Source organism: Protopterus annectens, chromosome 5.part0 (assembly GCF_019279795.1).
Source record: "Protopterus annectens isolate FY-2018-M chromosome 5.part0, PAN1.0, whole genome shotgun sequence".
Classification (NCBI taxonomy): Eukaryota; Metazoa; Chordata; order Ceratodontiformes; family Protopteridae; genus Protopterus; species Protopterus annectens.
The window spans coordinates 1,724,574,588-1,724,587,087 of record NC_056735.1 but is presented as its reverse complement, the minus strand read 5'-3'; the positions used below and the strand labels follow the sequence as shown (position 1 = coordinate 1,724,587,087).

The 12,500-nt window shown below is 40.2% G+C and overlaps 1 protein-coding gene across 5 annotated transcripts in view; it reads right to left on the bottom strand.

Moving 5' to 3' along the window:
- Positions 1-12,500, bottom strand: part of STXBP5L (syntaxin binding protein 5L) — a 4,174,867-nt gene that overhangs the window by 948,291 nt on the left and 3,214,076 nt on the right. For all 5 annotated transcript variants that reach the window (XM_044071514.1, XM_044071515.1, XM_044071517.1 and 2 more), the window contains exon 14: positions 12,194-12,234. In XM_044071514.1, coding sequence (XP_043927449.1) covers positions 12,194-12,234 — 41 coding nt within the window. The remainder of the gene's footprint in view (positions 1-12,193; positions 12,235-12,500) is intronic.

The following is a 12,500-nucleotide window of genomic DNA, read 5'->3' as shown; positions in this document are numbered from 1 at the left end:
AGCTAGTACCCTTGGCCCATATCTAGTAGTGCTGTTGGTGTGATCTCCGGTGTGAACTTTCTGTTACCCATCCACTCATCAAGGTTCCTCTTGAAGAGTGATAGTGAGGGGCTCTGTCTTATGTAGATCAGGACCCTGTTCCATAGTAAGGGAAGTCTCTGCAAAGGGAATCTATCCCTCCAGCATGCTCTATTCATTGTTGTGTTGAGGTTTATATCCCTAGAGCATGTAGCTCGAGTAGATTTGGTTTTGCTAAGATGGAGCATGTTCAACAATTCTGGGTTGGACATGGCTCTGTACGTTAGACAGAGATCGCCTCTGTAAAGTGGTATGCAACAGAGGACAGTCTTAGCTTTTTCAGTCATGCTGCATAGGGCAACTGAGGCCAGTAATCCTCTTGGTTAGGTACCTTTGTGGTCTCTCCAGCTGCTGGAGATGTCTAGCCAGGTACATTCCAATTGGTGCATTGTACTCAATAATGGGTCTGATGAGGGAAGAGTAGAGGGGCACCATTACATCCTTAGATCTTGATGCAAACCCTTTTGTGATCAGATTTTCTAACCACTTTGTCAACATGGTTATCAAAGGAAAGCTGGCTATCTACTTAGGTCCCTAGATCCCTTATTTCTTTTTCAGATTTCAGGGGATTACCTCCTATGTTGTAGTTTGCGGGTACTCTGTTTTTTACAAAGGGGATTACTACACATTTTTTTTGCATTTAGCTTGAGACCATGGCTTTGACACCATGCATCAGTCTCATTTAGGCTCTTCTGGAGGATCTCCATGTCAGCCGGAGACTCTATTATAGCACCCAGTTTGCAGTTGTCCGCAAACTTAGTCAGCCACAGCCCTTCCTTGCTTGCCTGTACTTCTGAGAAGTATATGCCAAACAGGAGGGACCCCAGGACAGAGCCCTGAGGCACACCACTCGTTACTGGCCTGGATTCAGACATAAATCCCGCTACTCTTACTTTATGGGATCTGTCTGAGAGCCAGTTTGCGATCCATCTTGTGATATAAGGGTTTATGCCCAGGCTGGTGAGCTTATCAATAATACCTGAATGGGGAATGGTGTCAAATGCTTTAGCAAGGTCAAGGTAAGCCATGTGTACCTCCTTTCCCTTATCTATAGCCTGAGTAACTGTCTCAAAGAAATCCACCAGGTTCAGGAGGCATGATCTGCCCTTGAAGAAGCCGAACTGTGTGGGGTCCAGTGACTGGAGGTTCCCAATCTCTCCATTTATGAGTTCCATAATGATTCGCTCCATAGCCTTACAGATCAGACTGGTCAGGCTTATTGGTCAGTAGCTCCCAGGGTCAGCTGTGGCCCCACCCTTGTGTAGTGGAACCACCATTGCCATGTGCCATTCTATGGGCACATATCCTGTGGAGAGGCTGAGACTGAACAGGGTATTAAGATTATATTCTACAGATGTATTTTATCACATGGCTTTTAGCTATGATGCACATTTTATCTGATTTTTGATTGGATGTTTTAGTGTTTAAAAATGTAACTGCTATTCTATCTTTGTTGGTCTGATGAAGCGGATGTTATTCCGAGAAAGCGGTTACCTACAATAAAGGACATATTGATTTTCACTGCTGTGTGCAACCAGATTATTTTTCTTTTTCTTGTAGGCTCCTTATGGTATCTGTTTTCCACACATACATCTCCCTTTTATCCTAGATATAAGAAACTTTTTCTTCACATATTTTATTCAAAAATGGAAAGATGGTCCCCAGAGGAGTATGTATCTGCCCAAAAGTTGAAATGACTGAATACACAGTGAAGACAAAGCCTAACTGAAATCTTCAACAGCAAGAAAATTCTGATTTTTGGCACCTTTATGTCTCCTTTCATACCACTACATTCTCATGCTGCCTCAGACATGTGGCGCATGATGAAGGCACCAAAAAGCTTTTGTGTAGAGGTTGGATTTCCATTCCTTGGCAAGATATGTCCCATATAGTGATCTAATGATGAACATCTTCAGATGGTGATTTTGTAGATATGGTTTAACAACTGTTTTCTTACTGCACTATACTGATAGGGCAAAACACTGGCTGGTGGAAGACACTGAGGCATGGACTGGGTGTGAAAGGGAATGGACTTTACTTCCTGAATACATGTGATACACATGATGGCCAGCCACACAGGCAAATGGAAGGGGAATAGACACCAAATGCCTCCAGAGTGTGAGAACAGGGAAAGGCCTTAGCTTTTCAACTTTTGCCCCTTCAAAGGACAGTCATGGTATCTTTGCTAATTATATTTTCCTTTGGACCAGCATCCATTATGGAAGTTCCCCATGTCACATTACTTCATACCAAATCTGTGATTACACTGTTATGTTTAGCCACAATGGTACCATAACTGAAGTGGGTGCGTCTGCGTCCTTAAAAAGGAGTGTTACAGAACCTGGAATGTTGTGCCAACAGCTGTGACTACTCACTTTTTTCAAGGTCTCCAGTTTCTCCTTAACCACCAAATACCATGGACCCATCAATGGTGGCATTAAGGAAAGATGCTGCCAAATACTTAGGACAATCTGCAGGGTACAGGCAAACATGATGGAAGACAGCTATGCCAGTGCCTGCGACCCAAATTCACCATACTCTTAATTGTGTGTCAGGTATATGGTGAGGATGGAAACAGAGGTCATGGTTGATCCCTTGAGAACTGCTTATTCTTGAAGTCTCTGTCCTACAACACCACTTCCAGCAACTGTGATATTTGCCTGGACAGCTAGAAGTAAAACACATGTGACAAATAATAAACTAAAACCACATCATACATGTGTTGAAGCGCTGCAAATTTCTTCATTTAAAACAAATAATATCTGGCAGTGGAAGCCAGTAAGACGTGTCCTTCTGCACCATATGCTGTTTTTCTTTTATTATTTTAAAGTTTTCCATATGTAATAAATTATTTGCTCTGTACTCGATAGGAGCCTTCTATGGGGCTGAATCTGTACCCAACAAGTATAATCCTTAGGAGACCAGAGTATCTTCTCTGGCCTTCTCAAGCAGGTACCACAAAAGTGAATTAATCCCATTCTGGCAATAAGAGCTCCCATCTTATCTACAGGATTGTCCTTCTGCACCATATGCTGTTTTTCTTTTATTATTTTCCAGTTTTCCATATGTAATAAATTATTTGCTCTGTACTCGATAGGAGCCTTCTATGGGGCTGAATCTGTACCCAACAAGTATAATCCTTAGGAGACCAGAGTATCTTCTCTGGCCTTCTCAAGCAGGTACCACAAAAGTGAATTAATCCCATTCTGGCAATAAGAGCTCCCATCTTATCTACAGGAGGAATACCCTGGAGGAAACCTGAAATGTCTCTTGCAGGATCCTCTGAGAAGTCACTGGATATTTGGGCTATCCCTTCCTGGCTCATTATTTCCAGAATTTCCTTGAAATCAGTGCCATCAGGAGGAATGTTGAAGAATTAGTGTCCTCTCCATTGTCCATACCTGGTGTGGAAGACTCCAAGTTGGAGTCTAGGCACATTCTCTGGCCTAAGGGGACATACAAATCTCAGACACCAAAAGTACCTATGTAAAAGTCATTGACAATGACAGCATTGTCTATATGGTAGTTATCAAACCCAAAGGCTGGTGCCTCAAAGTTGAGAATAGAGTCTAACTTGTCACCTCTCAACATTGGCAGTGACACTCTAGGCTAGTGACCAACATTAATGGAACCAGTGCAGAAAAAGTTGCCAGTGGCCAAAGCCAGGATGGTCAAGCAGAAAGAAATAACAAGAAAGAAGCAACTATGTCAATCCTGGTGCCAAAAAGATAAGTGAGAGGCATTCCTAATGCAGTTTCGGAGAAGTCCTCGACATCTTTTCATGCTCTATGTCTACTGTAATGCAATAACTATGGAAATACTTCATAGATTTGGCAGATGATACCATGGAGAGATTAATCTTTTTGACCTCAGGATCAGAAACTGAAGATATGCCTTCTTATCTTGATAACCTAGAAGAAGAAATGTCGACAGCAATAATAGGTAACTTGGAAGCACCTAAAGGAGTAGATAGTGTGAAAGCAGAGGGACACTTCACCTTGAGTTTTTACTGCCAGGAAAAACCTCTTCAAAATTATCTGTCCTGTTATCATCACATCTCTGTTTTCCCTCTCTTTCTCTGTCATGGCCCCTATCCTGTTGTCTTTTCTTAAAGGAATTATGCGACTTGAGCTCAGTTCTTATGGCAGATGGAGTTGATCCTGAGACTGTGCCAAAGACTGAATCAATTTTAGGGTAGCTGCAGAACTATTCTTAAAACTTTTCAAAATAATTTTATTTTTGTCAATCTCTGATAGACTGAGGATTGAAAGAAACAAGAATGTCACATTTCTCTTAAAGTTTCTCATCTAACCAAGTAACAAAAAGATTGTGCTTAAACTGCAGAGGAATTTTATAGCCACATGGTCCATCCATTTTAAAATAATGAATATTCCATGACAAACAATGTTTTTTTATACAGACAACAGCCAAGAAGCAACTAAGAATAGCTATGTGAAATCTACTTCAGAAAAGGATTGAAGTGAATAGCTTCAGTTGGCAGAAACAATTAGCATTAGAATAACTGTCAGAGTAAATTTATATACTAACAGATAAACTTTGAAGAAAACATGATCTTTTAAAAACAATAAAGATCAGTAGAGTAAACAAGAAATGCCAGGATAAAAAATGAACATAAGTGGTGAGTACTACCAAGGAAGGCCTAGGGGAGGAATTAAATACAAAAATGCTGAAAAGGAAGATTGATCAAATATAGTTTCATCATCATCATCATCATCATCATCATCATCCCTTTTTCCCATTTACATGGGGTCGGGGTATCGTATTAACTGTAACCAACTCTCTCGATTCAGTGCCACTCTCCTGCCTTCTTCAACACTCATGCCTGACTGTCGCAGATCTTCTTTCACACAATCCATCCACCTCTTTGCTGGACGCCCTCACTTCCTTTTGCCTTCTTCCTGTCTGTCCCAAATCTCCCTCACCAGATAGTCTTCTACTTTTCTACACATGTGCCCACACCATCGTAATCTGTTTTCTTTGATCTTTTCTCCAATTGGAGCTACTTTGGCTTCTGCTCTTATGTCCTCATTTCTTCACCTGTCCCGCAGTGTGCATCCTACCACCTTTCTCAGGCACTTCATTTCCATCACCTCTAGCTTCTTCAACTGTTCTGCCTTTACTGCCCAGGTTTCTCTACCATACAGTAGTACTGGTCGCACCACTGTCTTGTACACCTTACTTTTGAGCTTCTTTGGCATTCTTCTGTCATAGACTACACCTGATACTCTATGCCAGTTGGCTGCAGCCCCTCTGATTCTAGCTTTGACCTCTTCATTCAGACTACCCTTCTCCTCAACCACCCCTCCCAGATACTTGAAGCTGTTTACCTGTTCCACTATCTTCCCATCTATCTCTATTCTCAGCTTCTTCTGATTTCCCCAATCTGCTGCCATTATCACTGTCTTATCTGTGCTTAGTTTCATCCCATGTGCCTTCAGATTTGCATTTCATTCTCCTGTCCTTTGCTGAAGTTCTAGCTCAGAGTCTGCCTGTACTGCCACATCGTCTTCATACAGCAGCTTTGTTGATCTGTCCCCTCCAACCTGTTTGCTGATGTAGTCCATTACCAGTATGAACAGTAGTTGGCTCAGAGCTGAACCCTGGTGTACACCCACTCCCACTGGGAACCCCTCAGTGAGGCCAAACACTGTTCGTACTTGAGTCACTGGGTCCTTGTACATAGCCTGTACTAATTCTACCAATGTTTCTGGGACTTCAAACCACTGCAGTACTGCCCAGATCAGCTTTCTTGGGACCGTGTCATATGCTTTCTCCAAGTCTAGGAAAGCCCAGTTTGACTCTCTCCTCTTCTCTAGTTTCTTTTATTTATTTATTTTACATTTGTTGACCAGGCTAGTCTGGCTGGATATATGTCCATTTTCAGCAGAGGCCCGAGGAGAAAAGCTCCACTATATACTAGTACAAACATAACATAACAAGGTACATAAAAAAAGCACAGTAGGATACAATACTATAGGCATGTAAGAGAGCTAAATAGCTTAGTAATAATATAGAAACAAATACAACAGAATATAATCAAAACAGTGAGGATTCCTAGTTCTATAATCTTAACCATGCAATCATACTAATGTTGAAGGAGAGAAAATAGTGACTCTCCCCTAAGTCTATAGAACTATATACAGTATTTACAATAAAGATAACACTTTTAGTGCTAGGGCACTATTTTTAAGAAACAGAGTAGTTCCATATGTAGCAAGATATAGGTTTAAATAGAAAGGATGTATGACTGGTTGTAGTAATATATCAAGTAGAAAGAGCAGAAGGTGTTAATGAAAATTAAAATGGAAGTGAATATCAAGGAGAGCTACAGAGGGGGGTAGCACTAGTGATAGTGACAAGTAGAGGAGTAGAGTAAAGAACTGTAAGGAGAGTAAGATGCTGAGGTCAGTCAGGATTAGAGCAAGGACAAAGCCAGTGAGATTTGAAATAGTTCCTTAGTTGTTTCTTGAAAAGTTGTGCTGATCCTAGAGTGGTCAGTTCTATGGGAAGTTTATTCCAGTGTGAGCCAACAACATTTGTGAACAAGGAGTCACCAGCTTTATTCTGAGATTTGAGAGTCGCAACTAGTAGTTTGTTAGCTGATCTAAGTGAACTAAGATTCTTGTAAGGGGCAATAAGGTTATTAAGAATGGGTGCATTGGTAGGGTAATTGATTATTTTAAAGGTAATAACTAGTTGATGTAGGAGAATAAGATTTTGTAGCTCTAGCCAACCGAGCTTTTTGAGATTAACACAATGATGGGTTCGAAATGGGAGCCTGAGGCAAACCTGGCAATGCTATGATAGGCTGTGGCAAGTTTTTGAAGGTTAGATTTTGACAGGTTTATAAGAGATGGAGAGGCATACAATAACATAGAGATGAGATGTGTTTGGGCAAGGGACACCCTGGTGATAGCAGTAAGAAAGGGCTTGAGTCTATAGAGGGCACCTATCTTTTTATTAACTGTTTTGATGGTTAGGTCAATGTGGTAATCAAAGTTAAGTTGATTATCAATTGTAAAGCCTAGAAGTTTAGTAGAAGAATCAGGTGATATGATAGTGCCATTGTTAGACACAATAGAAAAGGAAAGAGGGACAGACTTAGGGGTTGGGGAGAAGAGTAATAATTTGGTTTTTTGGGGGTTGAGGAGGAGATAGATATTTTGGAACCATTTTTCAGCTGCTGAAAAGATTTTTTGGGTTGAAGAATGAAGTACAGCTGGAGATGCAGCAGAACAGATGATAGTTGAATCATCTGCATACTGAATACAAGTGGATGTTGGGAGTGAAGTAGACAGGTTGTTTATAAATATGGAGAAGAGAAGGGGACCTAAGATGGATCCTTGAGGGACACCGATAGTGATTGGGAGCTGAGAGGATAGATGGCTGTCCCAAAGGACAGCTTGTTTCCTATCTTTCAAATAAGAGTTGAACCAGTGAAGAGCTGAAGAGTCAAGTGAGAAAGATGTCAGAGTGTCAAGTAAAAGTTGATGGTTAACCATATCGAAGGCTTTAGAGAGGTCAAGAAATAAAGAAGAGGAAAATAGGTTGTTATTGCTATTTTTGTTGATGGTATCTGTGAAGGAGAGAAGTGCAGTGGAGGTGCTATGGAAACGTCGGAAACCATGTTGGGAGTCAGCAAGTAGGGTATTTTGTAAAAGATGGTGTAAAAGTTGTTGGTGTATACAGCGTTCCATAATTTTAGATAGAGGTGATAGTAAGGCTATAGGACGGAAATTAGAAAGTTCATTTGAGGTACCTCCTTTATGCAGGGGAATGATATGGGAGACTTTCCAGAGGGAAGGAATTGTAGATTCGGTTATGGTTCTGTTAATTAAAATAGAGACTGGGTATGCTACTTCTGCTGCTGCTAGTTGTAGATATTCAGCTGGTAGTTTGTCGGCTGAGGGAGTGCATGGTTTAAGTTTTGAGAGTAACTTTCGTATATGGGTTGTGGAGACTGTATTAAATTTTAAAGTGGGGGTGTAATTGTGCGGAGAGGGTTTTGAAGGGGGGGGAGTCATGGTCTTTGCTAGAGTGGTGACTGTTTCTGAGAAGTTGTTGAATGTATTGTCTATAGTATTGGGGGGGGGGACTGAGCTAAGTTAGCTGGAGTAGGTGTTTTGGTATTCCCTGGATGGAGCAGTTTATTGATTCCTGACCAGAATTTGTTGGGGTTATGGTAATGATTTTGTTAATATTGAAGGTAATAATTGTTTTCATCAAGATGGGTGAGTTTTTTGTAGTATTTCTGAGGTGTTTGAAGTTTTGATGGTCAGTTGGGTTTTTAGTGGATCTCCATTTTGCCCATAGTTTATTCCTTAATAGCATTGTTTTCTTGGTTTCTTAAGAAAGCCAAGGGGCAGCTTTGGATCCTGTTCTAATTAAGCGTGAAGTGTCTCAATGCAAACATCGGGTCAGTTGTGCTGCATCCTGATCTGAATCTGAACTGTTCATCTCCCATCTTACATTCTACTATTCTGCGTATCCATTTATCAATCACCCTCTCCAGAACTTTCATGCAGTGTGGTAGGAGTTTGATGCCTCTGTACTGTCCACAGTTGTGGATGTCCCCTTTGTTCTTGTACACTGGCATGAGTATGCTTATTCTCCAGTCATATGGAATACGCCTTTCTCTCCACACTGCAATTAGTACCCTCAGGAGCCATTTCTCCCCTAGCTCACCCAGCATCTTTATCATATCTGCTGTGACCTCATCTGAGCCTGCTGCTTTCCCTGACTTCATTTTCCTTAGTGCTGCTCTTTCTTCTTCTAAGCTGGGCTCCTCTTCTACTCTTATTGTAGGCTGTTTCTGGGGCAGTACCGCCTCTGTGGGGTTTTCTTCATTCAGAAGCTGCTGGAAATACTCCTTCCATCTGCCTTTGATGTCCTGTGGGCTGGTAAGCAGGTTGTTGCTGGAATCCCTTATGAAGGGTGTCTGACTATCTTCTTTATCTTTCTGTCTTTGCCTTGCAACCTGGTATAGTTTCTTTGTGCCCCTTACTGAGTCACTTTCCAGAAGCTGATAGAGTGCCTCTGATGCCCTATTCTTTGCTATTGCAACTTCTTTCTTAGTTTCTTTGTTAGCCAACCAGTAGTCCTTCCTAGCTTGGTCAGTCTTTTCAATCTCCCACTTCTTCCTGCACTCCTTCTTTCTTTTGATTACTTCCTGCACTTCTGCATTCCACCACCAGCTTTCCTTATGTACCTTATTTCCATACCTGGCTCGGCCACATATCTTTTCTGTAGTCCAAACACATGCTGTTTTTAGGCGCTGCCATTCTTCTTCAACTCCACCTATTTCCTCCTCCTCTTGGGGTGCAAGAGCCCTGAGTAATTCCTTGAACTGCTGTACTTTCTCTCCAGTTAACTTCCAAGTCTTCAGCCTGGTCTCTGTTGACCTTAGAGCCTTCTCTGACCACTGCTTGCAGCTGATTGTGGCAACTACTGGTTTATGCTGTGAACCGACTGTTTCACTGGGGATGACTTTGCAATCATGGATTCTACCCCAGTGCCTTTTCCTTACTAGGAGGAAGTCTTCCTGAGTTGCATGTTGGCTACTCTTGTATGTGATCTTGTGACTGTCTCTCTTTTTGAACCATGTGTTGGCTACTATCAAGCCATTTGCCAGACAGAAGTCTAGAATGGCTTCTCCTTCTTTATTCCTATTGCTCCAACCATGTGGACCCAGGCAGTCCTCATAACTTGTTCTGTCTGTCCCGATATGTGCATTTAAGTCACCCATTATCAATACAAATTCATGTTGTCCTGCTTTATCTAGTAGGTCCTGCAACTGCTGTCTGAATGCACTCTTTTCCTCACTATCACAACCCTGCTGTGGGGCATAGGCTGAGATTATGAATACTGTCCTATCATTACACTGGAGTCTGATTGCCATGAGTCTGTCATTAATTCTGATGATATCCCTCACTGACTTCTGAAGCCTCTGTCTCACCCCAATTCCTACACCATTTCTAGCCTGTCCACCACCTGAGTAGTAGAGTCTGGATCCCAAGCCAAGTGGCTTTGTTGCACTGCCCTTCCATCTCATCTCTTGGATACATAGGATGTCCAGCCTCCTCCGTATCATCATGTCATCCACTTTGAAGCTGCGTCCTGTCAGTGAACCTACATAGTTTGCAGATTAGAAATCTGATAATAAAAGAATGCATGCCAAATCCGTATTTTGCTGCACAAAACTGCACAATGAAAGCAAAACAGACCAGACCCATTTTTCCCTCTGGTTCATAGCTGATGGAAGGCAAAGGGCATCTAATATATCAAAAGGAAACTACTTTGCAGGCTATTATAATAGTAGCATAGCTTTCAACCCTTTACCTCCTGAATTATGGACAAAACAAAACTAATTAGGGAAAAGCCCCACGTTAAGGATACTTTTAATGTACTTGTCCTATTAATTTAAAATTTCTCAAAAATCCCCAATCTTAGGAGGTATGGAGCAAAATGCTGAGTCAAAATAAGGGACACCCGCATAAATTAGGTGCAGCTAAATTAAGGTGGGAATAACAGCTTAGCAAAGTTTTACATACTAAGCTGACTGAAAGCTTGTGGTATCAGTCCTACCAACTGATATGACTGGACCTCTTCATATCAAATCTAAGTGAAAAACATAACTGAACTATCAGCCTAACAAATTCTGACATAAACCTCAATGCACTGTTATAATGAAACCAAATATAAGTATTGGATATTGCTAAAAAAATTAAACAGTATGTCTAAGCTAAAATAGAAAACTGTCATGAGACAGTCCACTCCACTCAGCTGATGGAATTCATGAAACCCACTAACATCAATTGAAAGCAATAATTTAAATCTAAAAATACATGGAAATGGAGAAGTGTAATATGTGTTAGTCTTGGGGTTGTGGAATTAATGAAATGTCATATACTGTAGAATTAGTGAACTTGGTTTGCAACTCTTTGCTTTGTTACTCTTCCAGAAACTCCCCCATATACATTTATAGATGCAAATGTATGCATTTGTGTACATGTGTAAGGATGTATGTGTGTATTTGTGTGAGCATGCTACGTTTTGTCTGCTTTTCACTGTATGGTCCATTCTGTCTTGCTGCTTACTTGCACTACCTGGTATGTCTTTCTTTTTTCCACGTTACACTGTGCCGCCATTCTCTTTTACCATTTCTTCTTCTATTTCAGGTTATTAGAACTTCTTGTGATATTATATTGATCTAAGTAAGAAGTGCGAATTCCTTTCTGCCTTCTGATATGCCCCATACTGAAGTATGAACAACCTATTGATGAAGCATGAGCTTCTGATTGCAACTGAAACGATACTTTCCAATAAAATTCATGTCCTAATATGATGTTTTAAGTAAAAACATCATCAGCTCGCATTTGTTAAAAATATTTAATTTTAATTCTGCTCCATTAACCTTTCTAGATAATTTGCAAATAGCAGTATTTTAATGGGAATTAAAGTTGCTGCAGCTGTGCCATTTCTCCCACAGTAGATGCACTTCTTTACATATTAATTACAGTACATTTTGCACACGTCTAGACCTCAGGCTAACTACAAAGATAATATATGCAGGATAATCATTGGTAATCATGATGGGATAACCAAAGTGAAGCAATGAATAAGTAGTGCAGACAAATAATATCACCGTTCTGAAAACATAAAGTATAGAGCACAGATAGCATTTGTTCACTGCAGTAAAATATTCATAATTCTCTTAATGATAAATTCATGAAAGAAATAGACTCTTCAACATTCCAGTTTACACAAACTTTACTTGCCTGTGTAAGAGAAAGAATCACAATTTTATTACATGTGAGCATTACTCTAATTCATTTGAAAATATATCATGAAGCTAGTAACTGTTATTTGAACTGTTACCTTTTTTACTCTGCTGTTCACGACATTTTCTGCGTAAACAGTAACTTTAATCAAAACATTAGTTTAACTCAATCTGAATTCAAAATAATCTGTAAGGTACCTTCATGTTTCATTAAAACTTAATATAACTCACTTTTTATATAATAATATTCTTACTTAGCTATTTCATGTATTTATATATTAATATCATAAAAAATGTTGAAGCTTACAAACTTACTAGCAGAAGCATCCCAGAACTTTATGGAACCGTCTGCATGCCTGAATGAAAAAAAGAACAAAGAGATGGCACTCATATTAAGGGATGAGGACAACATTGGTGACATGCAAGTTACATTAACTTCCAGGCTCACTATTTGTATCAGTGTTGGAAAACAAAGCCATTCAATAAAACTCTATAACTGGTGTGAGAAGTGACTGTATACTTGTTACAGTCACAGTCGAAATAAAAAGACACATTTCTATACATGTTGGAAAACTCTCCATATATATGTATATATATATATATATATATATATATATATATA